General features: G+C 38.6%; 1 protein-coding gene across 8 annotated transcripts in view; it reads left to right on the plus strand.

Annotated features, from left to right (window-relative positions):
• SCMH1 (Scm polycomb group protein homolog 1) overlaps nucleotides 1-23,688 on the plus strand; it is a 182,620-nt gene that overhangs the window by 92,366 nt on the left and 66,566 nt on the right. For 7 of the 8 annotated variants that reach the window (XM_055341782.1, XM_055341783.1, XM_055341781.1 and 4 more), the window contains 2 exons: nucleotides 3,733-3,821; nucleotides 8,060-8,303. In XM_055341782.1, the coding sequence (XP_055197757.1) occupies nucleotides 3,733-3,821; nucleotides 8,060-8,303 (333 nt within the window). Of the gene's footprint in view, nucleotides 1-2,035; nucleotides 2,055-3,732; nucleotides 3,822-8,059; nucleotides 8,304-23,688 lie in introns of those variants that run through there. The other variant, XM_055341788.1, reaches the window with a different exon arrangement.

The raw sequence follows: 23,688 nt of genomic DNA on the forward strand, positions 1-23,688 counted from the left end.
AGAGGTGGTCATTGGTTGTTGAGAAATCTTGAATGGTGAGAAGATGGTTTGAAGATGCACACGCTATCAAGCCTTGCTGACTAATTGTATTTGAGGGGTGCTAGAAAGGAAGGAATCCTAGGTGATTTTTAGGCCTTTTGATCTCAGCCACCTGGATTTAAATAAGTGATGCCATTAAGTGAGATGAGATGACAGGAGAAAAGAGCAAGTTGGGGGCAGGCAGCAAATCCAGAGTTCTGCGTGAGACTTAACTCGTTTTGAGACCTCTTAGCGTGCAAGTAGACTTACGGAAGAAGGCAGTTGGAAATCTGAGCATGACACTCAGGGCAGGGATTTAAGCTCAGGATATAAATTGGTAGTTCTGTTTGCCAAGAGGAGACTGGAGACCAAGAAGAGGAGAATGGGTGGCTGAGCACCGAGGTGCTCCCATTCTCAAAGGTTGGGATTTCTGACCCATCTGTTCTTTTCCTCACAAGCACCTCAGGCCACTGCTTAATTTGAGGAGATCCTCAAATTACTATTTTTATTCTTCTCTAACCTCTTGCACAATTTTATGACCCAAACGCCTTTTACCAGTGAAAACGCTACGGCAGGGTGAGGGTTGAAATATTTGAAGACCTTAACTTGCTGATTGATAATGAAGGTTCTAGAGACAGAGGACTTGGGCTTAAATCCTGCCTCTGCTATTTACTAGCATAATAACCTCAGATATTTTACTTCATTTCTCTCAGTATTTCCATCTATAATGGCTAGCATTTATCTAACACTTGTTATATACCAGGCTGGGTTTTAAGTTTTTTACATGTCTTAACCTATTTTATATTTAATTTTTTTAAAATTTTTATTTATTTATGATAGTCAGAGAGAGAGAGAGGCAGAGACACAGGCGGAGGGAAGAGAAGCAGGCTCCATGCACCGGGAGCCCGATGTGGGATTCGATCCCGGGTCTCCAGGATCGCGCCCTGGGCCAAAGGCAGGCGCCAAACTGCTGCGCCACCCAGGGATCCCTGTCTTAACCTATTTTAATCCTTAGAACAACCCATTGAGCTAGTTACTGTTTTTATCCCACTTTATTGTTGAAGAAACTAAAACCAGAGAGAGGTTTTTATAATTTGCCGTTAAGTTGCACATCAGGTAAGTTAAGTGACAGAGCTAGATTTGAATCGAGGCAGCCTGGCTCCTGAACTTCCCTGGCTACTCTTCTCATAGCTGATTCACAGAGTTGTAGTAGTGATTAAATGAGGTGTAACCCACTTAAAGTGCATAGCACATAGAGCCTAGCATATCATATGTGCATAATAAATGTTTTCTTTGGAAGGTAGCATAGTGTAATGAAAGAGGAGCAAATGAAAAGTCCTAGGGGTCCAGCCTGATTCTACAAGAGCAACTTATGTGACCAGAAATAAGTTTCTTAGCCTCTCTGGACTTTAGTTTTATAGTCTGCAACATAAAATCTTTTTACTATATGGTCTCTGAGGGCCCTTTCAATATTAAAATGCTATCTGTGACTGCCTGAGACAGATTATGGATACATTTTAATTTGGCCCCACATCACCTTGGGGGTTGGGGAAATAAGGTGCCTCAGCAATTCTTTGGTTTAATATCATTTCTGTGTTGCCCTGCTACTCTCGCTAGGAGGTAGTAAAACAGAATAGTTAGAAACCCTGAGGTCTAAAGTAAGACTGTCATATGTTGGCAATCTTCATCACTTACTACTTTGGACAAGATATTTATCTTGAGTTTCCGTTTCATCTTCTGCAAACTAAAGGTAATAATAGTGCATACCTTGTGGTATTATTTCAGATATCCAGAAAGAAATTGCATGTGAAGAATTTAACATGTAGTAAGGAGTCAATACGTATTAGGCCTGAATTTCTGAAGAAATTTAAATTTAATTTTTTTTTTTTTTTTTTTTTTTTTTTTTTTACCCTGATCAAAGGAAAAGTAGTCAAGACTCCTTTGGCTGTGAATGCAAGAACTCAACTCACACCAAGTTAGAGGAGGAGAAAAGGAGGACAGAGGAATTACTAACTCTATATAACGAAGAAGTTAAGGTCAGCTGCTGAGTGTGTTTGGACACAGGATTTTAAACACTCTCATGGCTCCCTGCCTCTTGCTCTACTTTGGCTTTATTCTCAGTTATGTTTTCCATTTAGCAGTGCCAAGCCAAAGACTCTGATCTGACATGCCTATGGTGTCAGAAAACAGTTGACCCAGCTTGGGTCAACTTTGTGTGGGGCAATCTGGTGCCCTCAAATGGCATGATTTTCTACTCCATGGCCAGGTTGGTAGAGTCATGCCATAGACATCAAATCACATACGGTTTTTCCAGAGGGGAAAAAAGACTAGGCAAGCAAAGAAGTAAACAATAGCACTTTTAGATGAAGTGATAGGAACGTCGGCATTGCAGTCAACATTGTTGATATCAATGAGTTCTCCTCACCGTGGGCAGCTCAGTTTAGCCTAGCCAGCTTTGAGATGTAAAGTTTAAATCAAATGGGGTAGTAACTCTCTTATTTCTTTTTTTCTCTCTTTTCATGACCTCCTCCTCAGTTATAGTCATTAATTAATACTTAATCCCCAAAGCGGATTCTTCCTTTTTCATTTTACCTGCATGCTGATAGTTTAGCATAGTCCATAGTGTGGACTTAAGGGACTGGGTTTCACAGTCTTTCTTATTTGCTCACTTCGAAATCTTAAGAAGTTTATTTTATATCTCCCTTCTTGTCTATTAAATGAGGATAATATTTACTTCCTTGGGTTGTCTTGAGTAGGCGGTCTATGGAAAGTGATCAGCACAGTGTTGTGCACACAGTAGGCTCCTCAGTAATAACAGTTGTTGTTATTTCCAGCCCTGCAGCTTTGATGCAGCCTGTCTGTTCTTCTGTCAGGGATGGGAAAGCTGAGGGCAATGGGGAGACTCTCAAAAAGCACTAGTTTTGAATATCTCAGAATAGAGAGTTGGAGCCAAAGAGAAGGAAGCATTCGGAGCTCTAATTGGAAGACCTAACTATTATAACAATGAAAGACAATGGACAGTTAATCTCTCTGGGCTTCTTTTTACTCTTTTGGAAAATGAGTAAAAATCTTCGTTATTGTCTGATCCTTAATTGTTTAAGTAAAAATGAATATCAGAAAGTGTTTTGTACTCTGTGTTTTTTCTGTGTGTGTGCGCATGTGAGAGAGAGAGAGAGAGAGAGAGAGAGAGAGAAAGGAAGAGAAAGTGAGAAGGAGAAATAGTGAGTTAGTTTATATTGAAATAAACCAAAAATATTTACTGATATATTGGGTGTATCGGTTCACATATTTGATTTATTCTTAAGATGTTATCCTATCCCCTTTCACACTTTACTGTCTAGATCATTTCTAAGTATTGGTTAATCTTATCTCATCTATTTTGGACTTTTCAAGAAAAGCTTTATAGACATCATAATACATATTTTATAATACTTGTCATAGAGTCAGAAAAGTTTATTGAGGACTTTGTTCCACTGCTTACTCTGCAACATTACCTTGGGCAAGTTACGTTCCCTCTCCCGTGCCTCATTTCCTCGGCTGTCTAATGAGGCATTTCTTCTATTTAACCTTTAAGTCCTTTCCTAACAGTCTGTGATTCTGTAACTATCACAGCATAGGTTGTGGCAGGAGTAGCTGGATTGCCAAGGGAAAACTTAATATCACCAGTCCCTTTGAAACATATTTTTTATCTGTTGCCCATTATGTTTGCTGCAGGGTTTCGGCTGAATGCCTCCTCTTGGCCCATGTTCCTTTTGAAGACACTAAATGGAGCAGAGATGGCTCCCATCAGGATTTTCCACAAGGTATGGTGTCCTTCAGTTATCACCACTTGCTTAACGTCACATGATTCCATTCTTGCATTTTACTAAGCCCCTGATGTCTACTTTGTATTTATGGCCTGAGGATGCCTTTTCAGAAACTAGTTCAGTGGGAGGATTTTTTAGTATCTTAGGAAGCAGCAATTATCCCTGGAGGAAATTTCACTATAAGTCAGGATTCCTGGGGTTTGGGTCCCAGCTCTGCCAATAATAATCAGTGCCCTTTTGTCATCATCTATAAGTGGGATTCTGTCCCACAGGGTTGTTAAGAAGTTAAAATGTGTTTATCAGTAAAACATATAAAATATAATATAAATCTGAAGGAGCTATTCTTATCCTAGATCTTGGAATTCCCTAAGGTCCATATGCTAAACAAAGAGGAAGGAGACTATTTTTTGAATGTCTACAGTATGTTTGGAATTGATATACACCATCTCATTTAATATCCACAGTTAACTTTCTGAAGCAAGAATTACAATTTTCATTTAATAATTAAGGAAACAAATAAAGCACTGAATAAAGAACTTGCCCAAGATCACATGGCTAGTAGGGTGGAACAGGGATTAAAACCTGTATCCATTCTTGCTTGTTTTTCAAGGCATGAAGCAATCAGTCTGCTCTCAGCTGAATTATTTAATGAGGTAGAGGGGACTGAATTAGCATTCATGTGCTGCTAGTAAAGTCTAAGCCCTAAGAGCACTATATGGTTACCAGAATATATAGTGTACTGGGCAAATTAAAAACCCTTTCACTACAGAATATATCAAAATGGTGGGGTGGGGTTGGAGGGACCAACAAATACTCTTTTAAATGCTTTGTCAAGCTATCAGAAAGGTAGAAAACTCTCCAGAGGCCAGAATGAAGGAGAACCAGAGTTAAATGTATGTAGTACATCTGTAGATGCCTTAAGGGGCATTGCCAGTCTTACTTTCTAAGGATCTAGTCTTTTAACAGCCATAGTAGGATAGATGAGCACTTGGGCCCATGCAAGGCAGGGAAACAGCCCTGAGACTACCATGTAGACCACCAGATCAGGTCCCTCAGCTGGTAACTCCTTAGTGGAAGGACTGTTAACACTGGCAAGGGAAGTCTCCACCGGGGTTCTAGGGAGGGGTGAAAATGGAGTCACTTTCTCCAATAAAGCAGTCTTCGCCCATGCCGGTCCATGGTTCAGATATAGTGCCTGTGTTGTCTGGGAACTTCAGAGGTGTATGGAGATATTTCTGAGTGCCTACAGAAGCAAACCCAAAGCCTCTCTACATGGTTTGGTTGCTTTCAACCCTATGTCCTAGAAGTCCCAAAAGTGAGGCACCCCTGAAAATGAGAGTTCATTTCAGAATTCCAGAGCCCTCAAAAACTCTTGAAACAGATCCAACACAATGGGACATCAGTAGGCCCAACAAGCAGTAAGGCTATAAACCCAAGGACTTTCAGATAATAGAGATATCAGATAGAGATTATAAATTCAGTATTTAAAAATAAAGAATGAAAAGAGGGAATTTAAAAATTTGAGAGAAATACAAAGCCCTATTTCCAAAAATATTTGAAAATAAGCAAATTGAATATCTAGAAATGAACTTAATGATTAAAAGAACAAATTAATGAGTAGGAATATAAGAAACTAGGACTTCTGTGAAGAATTAACTGAAAGACATGTGTAACGATTTTCTCCAGAATGCAGTGCAGAGAGATAAAGAGATGGAAAATATTAAAGAGAAAAGACAGAATAGTAGAAGGTCCAATATATGCTGAACATGAACTTCAGAAAGATTAGTAAGAAAGATAGGGAAGAGTCATATTCAAGAAGGTATTAACCGAGTTCTCCAGAGTGTGTATTAAGCATGAGTATGTTTTAAAACATCACAAAATGACTGAAGTCCGAAGAAAAGATCTGAGCAAATAATCACACAGAACACCTTCCAGAGGATTCCTGGTCGGCTGGCAGCGCATCTCCTGACAGCAGTACAAGCCAAAAGATATTAGAACAGTATTTTCCAAGTACTGAGAAAAAATTACTGTCTACCTACAATTTTATATCTACCTATGTTATTTCAAAATGAATGTAAAATCAAAACATTTCCAAACAAACTAATACGAGTAACTGCTAACATAGATGCAGAAAGAACAACAAAATATATTTCAGGAAGTAGGTGAGTGAGCTCAGAAAGTAAGAATGGAAGAAGTAGTGGTGAGGAAAGATTGCTTAACATGTGGGTAAACCTAATCAAGCATTGCCTGTAACTATATAAACTAAATATAATGACAGTGTGGAACTAAATTATCAAACACCTATTAACTCAGGAGTAGGTAAAATAAAGTCTTTATATTGTTTGGGACTGTACATAAAGATGAGCTTAGATTTAATTATGTCAACTATACAGTTACAATCTTAAGGGGATCCACTGAAAGAACTATAAAGAAAATGATTAACATCTGAACCAATGGAGAGGTGGAAAGGAAAGAAAATTCAATTTATTGTAAAGGAACCTGGAAAAATCACGTTACATAGAAATCTAGGCAATATGATAATTGTAATAAATTTAAATACATCAGTTATAAAAAATGAGCTTAAACTCATCAGTTCAGAATACATTAGATTGTTCTTAAATCTAGCTACATGCTATTTACAAGAGACACTGCTAAAATATGATACCAAAATGTTGGAAGGAAAAGAAAACACCAGGAAAATCTTCATCAGAATGAAGCCAGTCCTAACCATACTGACATTAGGCAAAGGAGACTTTGCTAGTGAAAGACATTCTAAAGAGGCCGCCATCTAATTAAAAAAATACATGCTTCTGAAAAACAGTGCCTCAGATATGAAAGCAAAATTTGACAGAATTTGGACAAATTGGAAAATCCACAATTGCTACGGGATATATTGGTACAGGTCTCTCATTAATTGATAAATCAGGTAGATGAGGAAATTGATATATCAGCATAAGCTACTCAGTACTAAATTGGCTGATGCATTTTTAAAAATCAGTTGCATTGTTATTTAACAGCAACAAGTGGTTGAAAATAAAAATTTTAGAAGAAAGCAATAAAATTGTAATATGCCTAGAAAAATGTTAGTAAAAAGCATGAGATATTTGTGGAGAAAATGTTTAAATTCATATTAAAGAAGAAATCTACATTAAAGAATACTTAATAAATGGAAAATACTGTCATGTTCATAGATGAGAATGCTAAATATTATTTTTACAAAGGTTTCTTCCTAAATCTATAAATTCATTAGGATTCCAGTCAAAATCCAAATAGGGGTTTTCTATGGACTTAAAAAGCTGATTTTTTGAAATCACCTCTTATATGAAAGATCATAAGAAATTCATGTGAAAGATAGTAATAGCCAAAGCCATACAGAAAAAAATAACAAAGTAGGGGACTTTTTCTCCCAGATACCCATTTTGTAAGACAGTATTATTGGTGCAGGATCAGAGTCTAAGTATAGGGAAAGAATAGAGTGTATAGTACTTTTTGGGAACTTTATCTTTGGAACTACATTGCAAATTCACACTGCTGGAGAAAGTGTGCGATGTTAAAACCACTTAAGAGGGCAATTTGACAATATTTTAATAAAGTGTAAAATGTATATATCAGTCCTATAACCTAGCAATTCTGCTCCTACAGTAACCCTCCCCATGTGTGTAGAGGAACAAGTACAAGAATGGTCATTAAAAATCTTGAAATAGTGAACAGTTAGAAAGAATCTTAAATGTCCATCAGAAGAGAATGAATTAGTAGTGGTATATACATATAATGGAATACTATTAGCACTTAGCATTTATCAACAGAGATAAATTTCAAAAACATAATGTTACCACCAAAAAAAGTTGTAGAATATGTACAGTATAATATCATTTATATGAAATTTTAAAGTGTGTAAATGGATGTATGTGTGTGTCTATATATATATGTATGTATATATAGTAAAATAGGAAAACATGCATGAGGCATGGGCACAAAAGGGATTGAACTTTATCGGTTACCTTTTATTTCTTATAAGTCTGAATCAAAAGTGGTAAAATGTTAGGACTTAAGTAATACTTCGGTACCCTTTGAAATTCAAAACTTTAAATATTTTAAAACTAAGACTAAACCTTCGTGATCAGTCTTCAAGAGCAGCCAGTCACTTTGTCATCATCCAAATATGGTGACAGTCTTTTGGCGTACACAGCCTCTGTCTTTGCCTCTAGGTTTGCATATTTCTGTTTCTCATCTAGGAACCACCATCGCCTTCCCACAACTTCTTCAAAATGGGAATGAAGCTAGAAGCTGTGGACAGGAAGAACCCTCATTTCATTTGCCCAGCCACTATTGGGGAGGTGCGGGGCTCAGAGGTGCTTGTCACTTTTGACGGGTGGCGAGGGGCCTTTGACTACTGGTGCCGCTTCGACTCCCGGGACATCTTCCCTGTGGGCTGGTGCTCCTTGACTGGAGACAACCTACAGCCGCCTGGCACGAAAGGTAAAGGCTCATGTGAGCTCTTGAAATCAGTACCCAAGTCGGGAAGGGGGATTGTCTGAATCTCCCATAGTCAGCATCTCTTCAGTAAACCTCACCAGTAGGCAACTGAGGTAAAAACCAAGGTCTACCAGAGAGTAATTAGAAACAATAAGAATTAAATATCAAAGGAAGCTAGACGTGGAGTTTGGGATAAAGTAAACGTTCTTTGCTCTAGAGATCCTGGTTTATTCTCAGGCACCCAGCCTTTCCTCTCTGTGACTTTGGTTCCTGGCCTGTTTCAGAGTTTGAGTAGTATTGTCTCAGGGTGCACTTCTGTCTTGGGTCTCAGCTTTGTATATGAGCTGAAGTATCACCGTGTCATCAGAACACTTGAGAAGCATTGTAGCACAGTGGGAAAAGCGTGAGTTTTGAGACCTAGGTTTGAGTCCCAGCTCTGCCTTTTCTTCACCAGCTGTGTGGCTTTGGGCACCCTCTTTAAACCTCAAATTCCTTGTCTGTAAAAGAACAAATGCTTCATAAAGTTATTGTGAGGAATAAATGAGATGATGTGGGTAAATGCTTATCTACTATCTGGCAGATAGCCAATGCTAAACAAATGTTTTTATTATATTCTGTTATTATTATAGTTATATGCTATATTTCTTATAATTATTATATAATATATATTATGCCACATTATTATTATTATGCTATTATTATAAAAATAACTACTCCCAATGGAAGAGTATATATGAAATACTGGAAGAGTACCACAGGATAGTTAAATAGTAAATTATATTTCTAATGATGATTAGAGTTGGACATCATCCAGGATAGAGTTTGAGGTAGCTGCATCTCATTCCTGAAGTCTAAAAGTACTAGTTAATCTGAGGGAATAGAAAGTCACCCTTCCTGTGGTCTGTCAGTCTCTTTTCTAAACCTCTGTCAATTTCATTCATTCAGGGCACCTGATATTTATTGGCACTTAATTGTGAGCCAGGCTGAGGATACAGCAGTTACAAAGATGAAAAAGATTTCTGCCCTCCTGGAACTTCTGTTCTAGAGGGATGAGATAGCTGATAAGCACTGAAATCAAGAAATAAACAAGCTGATTTAAGATCAGTTTCTCCTTGGGACTAAAGTATGTGAGGTAGTGGCAGTGAAGGAGTGATTGTGAAGGGAGTTTTTGTTTAACAGCTTTAATTGAAGTGTAATTGGAGTGAAACAAATGGCACATATTGTAAGTATGCCATTTGAAAGGTTTTGGCATATGTGTACATCCATGAAACCATGACCATAGTGAAAATAATGAACATATCCATCATGGCCAAAAGTTTTCTTTTTTCTCTTGGTGGGAGGGGGAGATTCGTTAGATAGAGTTTCTTTTCAGGAAAATTTGTCTGAAAAGGTGATATTTGAATTGAATGACAAGAAAGAGCATTCCAAGCAGGGATGGGACACACATACACCCTGGTGCTGAGGCATGAATCAGTTTATGTGTTTCAGGGGCAGAGAGAAGCCTACTCCTACTGTAATGCACTGTGTGAGGAGGAAAGTGGCAAAACCCAGTAGGACCCCAAAAGCCAGAGTGAGAATTCAGATTTTATTCCAAACATAGTGGGAATTGTTAAAGGGCACTATGTAAGGGAATGACAAAATCTGACTTACTTTTAAAGAGTCACTTGTACTTGTATACAGAATTCAACTCAACAATGAAAAAAACTACCCAGTTAAAAAAATGGGCAAAGGGTTTGAATAGAATTTCTCCAAAGAAGATGTATAAAAGGCCAATAAGCACTTGAAAAGATTCTCCAGGTCATTAGCCATTAGGGAAATGCAGATCAAAGCCACAAGGAGATAGTACTTCACACCTGTAGGTATGATCTCACCAAAAGGCAGTAACAAGTGTTGGCAAGAATCTGGAGGAATTGGAGCGCTCATACATGGCTAGTGGGATTGTAAGGTGATACAGCCACTGTAGAAACAGTTTGGAAGTTACTCAAATTGTTAAACATGGGGTTACCTGTGACCCAGGAATACCACTCTTGGGTATACACCCAAGAGATAGAAAATCTTTCCACAGAAAAATATATCGTGGATGTTCACAACAGCATTATTCATAGTAGCCAAAAAGTCGAAGTAGCGCAAGTGTCCATCATGTAACAAACAGACAAATAAAATGTGATATATCCATATGAAATATTGTTGAGCAATAAAAAGAAATAAAGTCCTGCAATATGCTACACCCACAGATATACCTTAAAAAACCTTATTTAAAAAAAAAGCCAATCACAAAAGACCACACGTGGCATGATTGCATTTGTATGGGTTGTCCAGAAGAGCCAAAAATAGACAAAAGTAAATTAGTGGTTGCCAGCAGCTTGAGGGAGAGAGGAAATGGGAAGTGACTTTGATAGGTGCAGGGATGATAAATATGCTCTAAAATTAGATAAGGGTGATACTTGCCATTCTGTGTATCTACTAAAAACACTGAATTATACACTTAAAAGGGGGTGAATCTTATGGTATGTAAAGTATCTATCAATAAAGCTGTCATTTAAAAAATCACTTGGGGGCAGCCCAGGTGGCTCAGAGGTTTAGCGCCGCCTTCGACCCCGGGCATGATCCTGGAGACCTGGGATCGAGTCCCACGTCGGGCTCCCTGCATGGAGCCTGCTTTTCCCTCTGCCTGTGTCTCTGCCTCTCTCTCTCTCTCTCTCTCTCTCTCTCTCTCTCTCTCTGTCTCCTCTCTGTGTTTCTCATGAATAAATAATTAAAATATTTTTAAAAAACAAATAAAAATAAATCACTTGGGCTGCTATGGAGATTGGATGGCGCCATGCTAAGTGGACAGGAAGAGGTGAGGGTTGCTGGAATTAGGTGGGTGGCACTGAAGTTGAGAGACCTTGAGGTGGGGGCAGGCAGGTGGGGAGACACACTTCTTGCCTCAGGAAAGTGCTATTCCTCTCTATGCTTCAAGAAACAAGTGCCCTGAGGTTGCTATGAGAAATCCATTGCTGTCCTTCTGCAAGCCCTGTGAGGCGGTATCTCTGTGGAAGCAGCAAGAAGAGACGTGCCTCGGAGGTGGTAGCGGAGTCATTTTTTGTTTACTTGAGACAAACAGGATAACCCTCAGTGCTCCAGGCTGTGTTCAGTGAGTAGGTTGATTTTCTCACTTTCTTGCATAGAGAATTTTTTATTTTGATCAGCAAATGTCTTAAAGCAATTAGGCTTTTCTCGAAAGCCAGAAATGCTGGGAGCCTCCGTGCCCAGGAGTTGCTGGACGAGCATTCCTTTCTGACTGTATACCATGCTGATAAGCATGACTCACTCTGTGGTTGATGCTTCCAGAGGTGTTTGCTGACTGTTTTCATCCCCTGCTATGTGTCTGTGGATAGCTTCGATTTGTAACAGAAGGTGACCAGGAGGACCAGGCTCAGAAGGTGGAGAGAGACCTTCTTCCACCTTCTGTAGGCATTTCCACAGCGGGTCCTTTGGTCATCATTCCAGCAGCCAGGGCTTCTCCAATGACTCCCTTGCCCCCCTCCTCATGCCCTCAGTAGGTTCTGTAGTGTAGCTTTCAGTAACAGCAGAACTTTAGCCACCTCAGTGTCCTGGCGAGGGAGCAAGTGATCCAATGTGGAAAAAATGTGGTTACTCAATTCATTTCTCAAAACAAGTTGTTCTCTCTGTGTAAGCCTGTTCTCTTTCTAATCATACTGTCTCTTTTTCCCTTTCTACCTTCTAGTCAGTAGTGTGTAAATGTTAAAAAAAAAAAACCCTCAAAGTAATATGAGATAGTTTCTTGCTCACAGTGAGTAGGAAGAAATACCGATTTTATTTAATGTTGTTTTACATGCATTATTTCATTTATATTTCTGGTAACTCTGCAGTAGTATAATTATTCTCAAATACTTTTATTTATGAGAAAAGTGAGGTCCAGAGGATTAAGTGACCTAGTTCTCTTGATAACTGAGTCTAGAGGGAGAAGTCATGGAGATCTTCCAGTAGGGCCAGCTGTTGGGGCTGTTTTGAGTCATATTGCCTTTATGCCCTGTATCCTCCCCATTCTCTTTCAGGCTTTCTTCAAAGCTCCATATGAGATCCTGGATTTTGGCGTCCAGTTCCTGATACAAAATAGAAAAAAAAGTGGTGTTGTATACGATAAGAGCTTTTAAATCGGGTCTCATCCCAACTGGGCCACAAAATTGTCTTATATCTTTGAGCAAGTGATTCCTAATGTGAGAGTTTGAACTAGATGACCCTTGAGGTCCCTCCCACCCTGTGATGGGTGGGTAACAAGTGTCTCCTGTGACTGTCTCCTGATTGGTTCCAGGTCCACACTGGCCTTGGGCTCTGCCTCTCTCAGGGATTCCTGCATGCTGGCTGTTTCTCCTCTGCTAAGAAGTAGTATCCTTATTAGAGTTCCTGAACTCCTGGGGCCCAGCCAGCACTCATAAGCAGCAAATACCAGGCTTGCAACTAAGCCAGGGTGTAGTTGATTATAAAAGGTAGAAGCTTTTTTTTTTTTTTTAACATTGCTTGTGTGTGTGTGACTTAACATAAAACTGAAACAGAGGCAAGCTTTACTCTTTAAATTTTGAAAAACAATGTTTAGTCCACTTGGCATGACTATAATGCTAAATTAGACTTTTCACCATCATAACAATCCACCTAACTCCCCCTCACACTGCTTTCAAGCTGGGCAAGCCCGTTCTAGATTATAGTCTTGAGTTAGCTTCCTGTGCAATTTTACAATAGGAAGAGAACATGAGATACAAGCTATTCCACATTTACATTTTTATTATAAATTAATATATCGCTCTCTGGATTATACTTCACTGTCTTGTGACTTCGTAGAGCTGGGTCCGGCTGCTCTCCATATACTCCCTGGTCTAGAGAGTAAGAATTTGAGCTTAAAAATAAAACTTTAGACTGTCTCTTCCAATTGTTTCTGTAAAATGTTTAAAAAGTATTTCCCATACTTTATGGATGGCCTCTTCATCTTGTAAAACTACATAGGAAACTATACTATAGTCACTTTGGGATTCTGGGTCAGAAAAAGAATTGGTTAAATTGTAACCCTAAACTATATGCAGGGGGAAAGTAGGATAGAGGCAAGAATAACACAACCCAGGCTAATCTATAGGTCATGGCATGTAGGTTAGCTGATAGGCTGATTTTCTTCAACCAGCCAGCCATTCATTCAAGTTCTATCAAATCACAGCTGAGTGCTAGTAATTGGCCTAATCAATGGAGCTTCTGCCTCCATTAGAGTTTAGAGTTTACAGATTGGGGAGCATATAGATAAAGTAGAGAATTATAGCTTTGAAGTAATAAAGTACAGAAGGGCCCATAACCTAGTTTGGAGGATAGAAGGTGAAGGTCAGAGGAGGCTTCTGAAGGAAGTGACTTCTAAGCTGAAATTGAAAGAATGGGGAGGTAGAGGAAAATTCTAGCTAGCAGTGGGAAAAATTCTAGCTAGCAGAGGAGTGGAGGCCCAAGATTTTTTTAAAAAAAATGTGTTGGGGAACTGAAAAATGTTTAAACTAGATTGCAGAGTATAAAGAGAGGAATAGAATGAGGAAGGGCTGGAGAAGTAGCACAGGAAATATACAGCTTCCCTTTTAGACCATTTTAAAGATCAGAGTCTTTGCCCTAAAAGCAGTGAAAGCCATTGAATGGGCTTTAATTAGTAGAGTTACAAGTCACATTTGTGTTCCAGAATCATTCTGGTAGCAGTGAGACGACAGGTGGCTTCCAGAAGTTGGAGGCAGAGACGTCCGTTCACAAGCTGTTATAATGTTCCAGTGAAAGAATTGAGGCAGTGACATTATGGTAAAAAGGGAAAAACGATTGGGGGAGGGGCATATTCTTTGAATAAAGAAGCCAAAATATGAGTTCTTACAGTTCAACACCTGTCATAACTATTTTATTTATATAACAAGTAGTTACCCCTATAACGTAAAATATTGCCAGTTTTTCAGTATGCACATTGAGAGAGCTAAAATTCTTTTTGGGGATCCCTGGGTGGCGCAGCGGTTTAGCACCTGCCTTTGGCCCAGGGCGCGATCCTGGAGACCCGGGATTGAATCCCACATCGGGCTCCCAGTGCATGGAGCCTGCTTCTCCCTCTGCCTATGTCTCTGCCTCTCTCTCTGTGTGTGTGTGACTATCATAAATAAATAAAAATTTAAAAAAAATTCAGGTTTTAAAAAAAAATAAAATTCTTCTTTTTGTTTTGTCTAGGAAGTTAGGATTCATTACTTCCTGGAATCTTCGTTATATGGAACTAATTTATTAATTTCATCTTTATATCCCTAGCACTTAGCACATGGTAGTTATTCAGTAATAATTTGTTGCATGAACTAGATTGTGTTATTTCTTTTTTTTAAGATTTTATTTATTCATGACAGAGAGAGGCAGAGACACAGGCAGAGGGAGAAACAGGCTCCATGCAAAGAACCTGATGCCAGACTCTATCCAAGGACCCCAGGATCACGCCCTGAGTGGAAGGCAGACACTCAACCACTGAGACACCCAGGCATCCCAGATTGTGCTATTTCTGATGCCATTTCTATTCATCAACATCTAAAGCCACTAATCACTTAATTACAAGAGTGAGAGTACTACTCTTATTTTATTTTATTTTATTTTATTTTATTTATTTTATTTTATTTTATTTTATTTTATTTTATTTTATTTATGATAGAGAGAGAGAGAGGCAGAGACACAGGCAGAGGGAGAAGCAGGCTCCATGCACCGGGAGCCCGACGTGGGATTCGATCCTGGGTCTCCAGGATCGCGCCCTGGGCCAAAGACAGGCGCCAAACCGCTGCGCCACCCAGGGATCCCTACTCTCATTTTAATAGCAGATTCAAATCTATTTAAATTAATGTCTTGTTACTTAAATTTGGGAAACCTCACGACCAAAAGAGTGGCAAGGGGCACCTGGGTAGCTCAGTCAGTTAAGTGACCAACTCTTTTTTTTTTTTTTTCTGTGACCAAATGGGGTTTATTGTAAGGATGAAAGATTGGTTCAATACTCAGATCAATCAATGTAATCTCCTTTATTAACAGGCTATAGAAGAAAATCCATAATCTCATCAGTCAATACAGAAAAAGCATTTGACACAATTCAAAACCTATTTGTGACAAAAAATCTCAGGGAATGAGAAAGAACATTTTCCGCTTGTTAAACAAAAGTATAAAATACCTATAGCTTCCACACATGGAGATGAAAACATCCCCCCTAGGGTAGGGACCAACGCAAGCATGTCCAGTCCCTCCATTACTATTCAACACAGGACTGGATGTTCCAAAAAGAACCATAAGGAAAGAAAAGACAACTCTCCATTTTCAGGTGAGACAGTGATCTACATGAAAAATACAAAGAACACTGCAAATTTACATATAACTATATAAATTCCAAGGATGATAAGTAATTTCAGGATGATCCTATGATACAAGATCAACATAGAAAGATCATTTAGATGTGTACACACTAGCAATAAACATATGAAACAAACTCTTGATTGCAGCTCAGGTCATGATCCTCAGGGTCACAGGATGGAGCCCTGTGTCAGGCTCTGTGCTGAGTATGGAACCTGCTTAAAATTCTTTCTCTCTCTCTCTCCTTTCCCCTCCTCTCTCACTCACTCTCTCTTTAAAAAAAGAAAGAGCACTCATTTCCAGAAACATTAGTACAGCTCTATAGCTGCCTTCCACCCAACTTCTTTTGCTACTAAGCCACAGCAAACAGGGGAATGTCCTCTCTCTAGGAAACTTCTCACAGCCAATATACCCCGCTTGTCCCCTGAGAAGGTGTGTTCACTAAACCATGTCAGAAAAGGTGCAGGCACACTGATTAATAAGTGAGACAAATTCTTTGGTACCTTTAATGAGGACAGCCTCTCAGCAGTTTGGCTGGTTTTTTTTACCCTCTCAGATATTCTATCTCGAGGCCTTGCCTTTCTTTTATATATCATTTCCTCCCTCCACACAGTTGCATGCATGCACATACAATCTCTGTCATTATTCCAGCTTTGGCCTGGTACTTGACTCACAAGAGCTCTGACTTTTATTCATCCATGTGCCCGACAGTTGTAGAGCAGTCTCCTTTAAGTAATGCTGGGCACAGGGGAGGTTATAGAGAAGTGCCTACTTCCCAGGTTGAGTGAGTAATTGAAATAAGAGAAAGAGCATGCAAATGTATAGCACCAAGTAGCACATGGTAGATGCCCACTATATGTTAGTTCTATCCGAATTGAGATGCATGGACATCCCAAGAAAAGGGAACTATGCACAGAAGCATTTAAATGCTCTATTTTGGTTAGAAAAAAATACATATACTTAAGAGATAAGGTTTGTACAGTGAACCAGTACTCCCATAACTGGCTTTCTCTTGATTGGATGCTTATGGTACACAAATAGAAATAGGTAAATGGGGAAGAGACCTGATGACACTGAATTATGAAGTGGGGGATCTGGGTTCTCCCTTTGATTCTATCTGCTAAGGGACAGAAAAATCCTGTCCCAGGCCTCTCTTCTAGCTTCCTTAAGCTGCATGTAGGTTCTTTGCAATTCCCTGGCTGTGAAGGCCACAGATGCCTGAGAATGGTAGCAAATTTTTGGCACATGTAATGAAACAACTGGCATCTCTCAAACTCCTGAAAATAGTGGGATGCGACTTAAGCAGTTCATAGATTTGGCCACACTTACTGTTGTCTTCAGAATTCTTAGATCCATGTGGTTTTCTTTGGCAAGCTTTTATTACATACAGCACCTACTGTGTGCCACCAGCAATACATATCAGCTTGCAAAGTCCCCTATTTTAAATAAGTGTATGTGGTTTTTCAGAAAGCCATACTGGAAACAGTAAAATATAAACTCCATGTAACTACATTCTCTTCCTTAATTAAATCGATGATTTTTTGAGAAAATATTACAGTTATAATCTCAATAATGACTTACTAAGTAGGAAAAAAACATAAACATTCAAGTATATCAAAAAAGATGAGGAAAACTTGGCAAACTCTTCAACAGAGCAAAGAAAAAAAACAGATTTTGAGGGTGCTACAGCAAGAAATCAGGAGTTTGACTATAAGCTTTTGGGATTCATTGTTTTACTCTAAAGACAGCTGGAATGTGCTCATGTGATGTGTGGCTGACCAGCGTGTGGTTCATCATAGTGTGCTCTCACACTGCCTCTCGGAGGGCTGTGAGTTTCATGAGACCAGTTTGCAGATCTTCTTCTGAAAACAAATAGCCCTACACTTGAAGAAACTGCTCCCAAATCCTCTTACCTATTGTCCTAGATAGCTAAGGTCAGTCACTCCTTTGAATGTCAGTAGTAGAAGGTTCTTAAATTTGGCTTGTGGTCCCATCATGTATGATTTTGTTATCCTCTCTTTTCCTCACTCTCTATAGATTTATCAGCCTAAAAAATCCCCAAGAACACATGAAATGTCTTTATAGTTGCAGAGGTTTTCTCTTCATGCTGTAGGAATTAGAGTCAGAAGGGAGAGAAGGAGTTAGATCTGGAGAACTGAAAGTGTTAATTGGGCTAGATCAGAGCAAAAGGAAACCCATGCTTTATTAAGTGAACTTGAATTTAGAGGACTGGAGTTTCAGCCTTGGCATCAACCCAGCTGGAAGCACATTGCTGAACCCAGCCAAGTTGAGCAAAGCTAATAAAGAACACATCCTCTAAGTAACTATGCCAAGGCCAATGATATACTGCTGTGAATGAAAACAAGATGCCAGTCCAGGAAACTGATAAACCAAATGGGTTTCCCCCTGTTCCTTTTTCTTTTCCATTGTTCATGTTCTATGTCATATAGACACATACATACCCACACACACACAAGCTGCACTTACTTACATTTTACAGATCAGTTTCCAATCCCATATACTGTGTTGTTGCTAGAGAGAGGAGAGATTTGATAATGAATTCTTTTGAGTAACTAAGACTCCTAACTAAGGATTATTGGAGAAACCTAGAAATCAGTAATACCCTGATACCCTTCATTATTATAACTAGGCATGTTATAGGTTCATTATCTTCTACCCTTTATTTGGGGGATACACTCTTGTTTATCAGTTTCAGGGTAAAATAGTGGAAAGAGCATGAACTTTGAAAGTCAAAAAAGATCTAGGTTCGAATCTTTGCTGTAGCTGTGTGTGCTTTGGCAACCTCTGTGAGTTCAGTTTCTCCATCTTTAAGATATCCGAGTAGAATGGTTGCCTCAGGAAAAGGCACTTGTGGGATTGTTTGAGTTGCAAGCTCAAGTAGCCACTTTTTCATGGAACATCATTTCTTTAATTAAAAGAACAACTGACTTGGATATTTGACAGACTCTCCCTTCAAAATTAAGTGAGCTGGTAACTTCAAGGAAGATAACCTATAAGCATTTACTATAAATGGGAAATTTAAAGTTTCAAGTGAAATCAGATTTTGGGGATACTTGTACCTACCAACCTGAGCTTATCTTCCCAATATGTAAAGGCTTCAGAGTCACTCTTTGCCATGTTCTCTTCTATCTCAAAGTTGCTTTGGTTAGTTTCAGTTCTCCTAACTCTGGGAAATGAACTGGGGTGGTGGAAGGGGAGGTGGGCGGGGGGTGGGGGTGACTGGGTGACGGGCACTGAGGTGGGCACTTGTCGGGATGAGCACTGGGTGTTATTCTTTATGTTGCCAAATTGAACACCAATAAAAAATAAATTTATAAAAATAAAAAAAATATTAAATATGAGGTGTCAGGGAGTAAAAAGTCATAGAAGCCTAGGATCTCAGGGTTAAAGTGAACTTCAGAAGTCATCAAATTCAACTTCCACCTGATTGAGGGCTCCCTTTGAGAGCATCCCCTGTAATTATGCATCTAGCCCTTACCTCAGTTCTTCCAGAGATGGGGAGATCGTAACCTCCCAGAGGTGAGCCTTTTCCATTTATGATAGCTCTAATGACCAAAAATGTTCTTTTTTAAATTTTGAGCTAAAATCTGCTTTCCCCCAGTATCTATCTCTTGGCTCTAATTTTGTTTCCTAATTCACCTGAAACCTTTTTCAGATAGCTCTTGATACTCTTTTCCTCTGGGCCTTTTTTCTTCAGATATATCTGAAATTGGATAGTTTCTAAGCCCTTCATCAGCTTGGTCTCAGTTCTTGACTGATTTCAGCTTACAGTGTTGTGCCCAGAGTGAACTCAATACATCAGGGATGGTCTAACAAGTGCAGGATGGAGTGGCACTTATACTTCCCTTAAGAGGGGACTCTACTAGTCTAGCTTCTTGAAGATAAGGGATTACATTGTGTCTCTTTTTATATATTTAAAAAGGTTAGAGTAGATGTTTAATGTTACCCCTTATCAAGTCTCAGCACAAGTTGAAACAAACTTCAGAACATAATGGCCATGTTGGAGAAGGGATTTTCTGGTAGTGTGGTTTTTTATCTTTGCCACTAAAGGGATGGTAAATACAAGATTTGGAACATGCTTTTACAATTTTTTTTAATCACATTGTCCAGATTGCAATACACCCAAGTATCTTCCTCAGGGAAGTTTCACCAGATAAATGTATTCCACCTTTTTCCTAAGAATAGTTTTTCCTCATTCAGACCAGTAGGGATCATATGGTATCAGCTGTGTAGAAACATGGAGGGTGGCCTTAGAGCTTAATTTGCCCAAGTACCCATGGTCAATAGAGTATACTTTAAAACAGCCTTATTTGTAACTTTCCATAGAAAAGAATGTAGATCACAAAAATGCTTACCTTTTTTTTTTAAGATTTTATTTATTCATGAGAGACGCAGAGAGAGAGAGGTAGAGACATAGGCAGAGGGAGAAGCAGGCTCTATGCAGGGAGCCCAATGTGGGACTCTATCCCAGTACCCTAGGATCCTGCCCTGGGCCGAAGGTAGATGCTTAACTGCTGAGCCACCCAGGCTTCCCAACAAAAATGCTTACCTTTCTGTGTATCTGCTATTTTAGTACTACATTAAACCTTTTATAATGTCGTTTAGAAGAATGTTTAATGAGCACCATTCTAATAAGAAAGGAAGTTAACCTTTACAGTGCCCCATATAAGGTTCCAAATACAGCCAGCACTTTGATACATTATCTCAGTGAATCTCCCAACTGCCCCTGTAGGGTTTATAGTACAATAGTCCCCCACTTAACCTCAAAGAATATGTTCCAAGATTCCCAGTAGATGCCTGAAACCCCAGGTGATACTGAACCCTATATATACTATGATTTTTCCTGTACATACATATTTATGGTAAAGTTTAATTTATAGGTTAGACATAGTAAAAGATTAACAGGACTAGTGAAATAGAACACTTATAACTCCATACTGTAATAAAATTTATATGAATGTGGTCTCTGTCTCTCTAAGTATCTTGTTCTGCACTCACTCATCTTGTGATGATGCGAGATGATAAAATGCATACACGATGAGATGGACGTTGTGATATAGTGTTACATAGTTGATTTTCTGACCGTACATCAGGAGGATCATTTGCTTGTACCTGAAACCATGGAAGACAAAACTGTGGATAAAGGGGAACTACTATATTTAACCTTGTTTTACATATGAAGAAACTGAGGCCAGGAAGTTTACCAGAAGGAATAAGAAGTAAAGTCCTTAGGTCATCTCAGACACAGTGCTTATCATATCCACATCATCAAACTTTCTCAAACCTCATAATAACCCATAGCTCAAAGGGATTAAATGATTTGTAAGGACTTGAACCTATCTCCATGGGTTTCTAACTTCAAAATCTATGCTCTTTCTACTGTACCACACTTCTCTATGCCTCAAACAAGTTTTAGAGATACCCATTAGGTAAATAAGTCTGAGATAATTGTGAATAAGATTGAGTTAGTGAATGTCAAAGTAATTTGAGAATTGTGACGTGTGATTCTCATGTGAGAGGTTTCCATCAGTGATTTTGGAAATGCATGGTGAAATTGACCAGAAACTCCAGGGCCCATTTTCACCCTAGCAGCTGAGGTGGGATGAGTTTGAAATGTGTGTTTGGGGTAAAATGAGAGGGATTGAGAGTGGGAAGATAGACCCTTCAAAGCACCAATAGCTAGTTACTATATATCTGAATATCAGAAGTCAGTTTTCCAGGCCAGTCATAGCCAGCTGTTCATCCATGGAAAATGAAATATAGTAGCTCTCACAGGGAAAATCATTCATAACTGAGTAGAGCCACCTGTATATATTATATGGTTATGCAGTCAACTATGCCAATTGAGATATTCCTGGGAAATTTAACATTCATGGAAGTAAAATAGAAGGAGAAAGCCATCTAGGGACTCTGGGTAGGATTCCCCCCCCCCAAGGATATTTTGAGTACATGCAAGTTCCTCTATTTCTTCTTCCTACTCTTGCTCTAGCTGTCCATGACCTTTTTCTGCTTTATACCACCTGGAAGCCTATGTGGATAGGGACTGACAACACTTATCTAGTTACTTGTACATTTTAGTGACAGTGTATCACCACACTTTCTTTTTTCATTTGTTTATGCATGTCTTTGTTTTCAAAATCATGTTAACATATGTCAAGTGAAATATTCTCATCTTAATTAACTTGGCAGGAGCTAAACCCCCAACCCCATCAAAATCTTTAAACAGTGTTAATTTTACTTTCCACATTAACTTTGAGGAGTAGTTGGATTTTCTTTATCTTATCTTTCCCAGTAATATCTTTTGACCTGTACTTGGCTTTTAGTGTAATATATGATGCTAAAAATTGAAGATTCACTAGTTTATTAGAAAATATTGAGTTCATATGTGTATTGGCCAGTATGCTAGGTATAACAGGGAATATAATTTTATGAGAGGAGATGAGATATAGATAAATAGAATATGAAGTAGAAACAGTTGTTACTGATTTGACTTTCTTCTGCATTCAGTTTAGATTTGAGTATTTTTAGAACCATAGAATTCTCATAGAACTTTCAAAATGGAAGGGCTTTTTAGAGATTTACTAGCTGTGTGACTAAACAAATTATTTAACCTCTATTAGCCTTAGTTTTGTCATCTATAAATTGGAGGCATTAATAGTTCCTACTTACAGTGTTGTAAGAAGTTAAATGAGTTTGCATATTAGAACAATGGCTGGCACCTACTAAATTCTCCAAAAAATGTGAGTTATTAAGTCATCCTCGCTTGATGGCTGTGATTTTTTAAACAAGAACATTGAGGTCTAGGAAGAGTAAGTCACTTCATCAGGTTTTATTTGGATTAGCTATTAGATGATGTGTGTTTTCCCTATGATGATAAATAAGGTGGTCTTTCATGGGTCATATGAAAATTTTCAGTTTATGTGTCTTACATAAATACTTGTAAGTTACATGTTACATAAGCACTTGTAAAATAGCTGTCAAAAATAGAACAAAATATTTAAGAGTTACCCACAAATAAATGAAGTTCAAAATATCATTCAGATTGAATCAGTGAAAAGAGGGAAGTTGGGGAGGGCTTCTTGGGATTTGTGTCATTTACTGAAGGGCACCTAGAATTGATAGCCACCTGAGGAAGTGCTGGGGAGGCATATTTGAGGGGATTTCACAGGTACAAGACACAAGGTAAAAAAGGTATATGTCAGAAAACTAAAATCAGATAATAAGGATAGGATAATAAACAAAGCCTGCTCAAAGGGACTTGACCCAGAAGATAAGAAGAGACCATTGAAGGATTTTAACCAAAGGAATGATGTGATCCTATATGTGTTGTAGACAGCTCTCTATGACCTGTCACATAAGGGATAGAGATAATGATTAGTGCAAGTGAGTTAGAAGGAGGGAAACCAGCTAGTTGACCGTTTCAGTGATTAAGGCAAAAGATGATGAGACTCTGATTTAAGGTAATGTCAGGTGGGATCAGCGTGAAAGAAATGAATTTGAAACATTCAGGAGACAATTTCTCTGGGAAAATCCATGCTCTTCTTGAGCCATATTGCTTTGCTCTTCCAGTGCTAGAGAATCTTATAAATCGTGGACTTGATGTCAAACTAAGTAAATAGAATAAATGCTAAGTTAGACCATGTTATCAGCAGAATATGCCAGATCTATAGGCAGACAGAAAAACTAGAAAACTAAATCTGAAATCAGTCAACTGTTGCAAATCAAGAAGATCAGTTGCTCAGATGAATTTGTGATGAAAGATACAATTTCTGCAACCTTAAAGGCATAGCACTTTGAACCACCTCCTGACAGGCTAATTTGGTTTCTAGACATACTTTTTATTTCAAAGACACTAAAATAACTACTGTACATCCATTGTTTTAAATAGATATACTTGCCCTTTCCTCACTTAGATATCCTGCACATTACCAGAGTTGGAGCAGAATTGAAGGTTCCCAGAATGATTAAAAGCTAACATGTGAAGAAATGGCAT

Source organism: Nyctereutes procyonoides, unplaced genomic scaffold (genome assembly GCF_905146905.1).
Source record: "Nyctereutes procyonoides isolate TBG_1078 unplaced genomic scaffold, NYPRO_anot_genome, whole genome shotgun sequence".
Classification (NCBI taxonomy): Eukaryota; Metazoa; Chordata; class Mammalia; order Carnivora; family Canidae; genus Nyctereutes; species Nyctereutes procyonoides.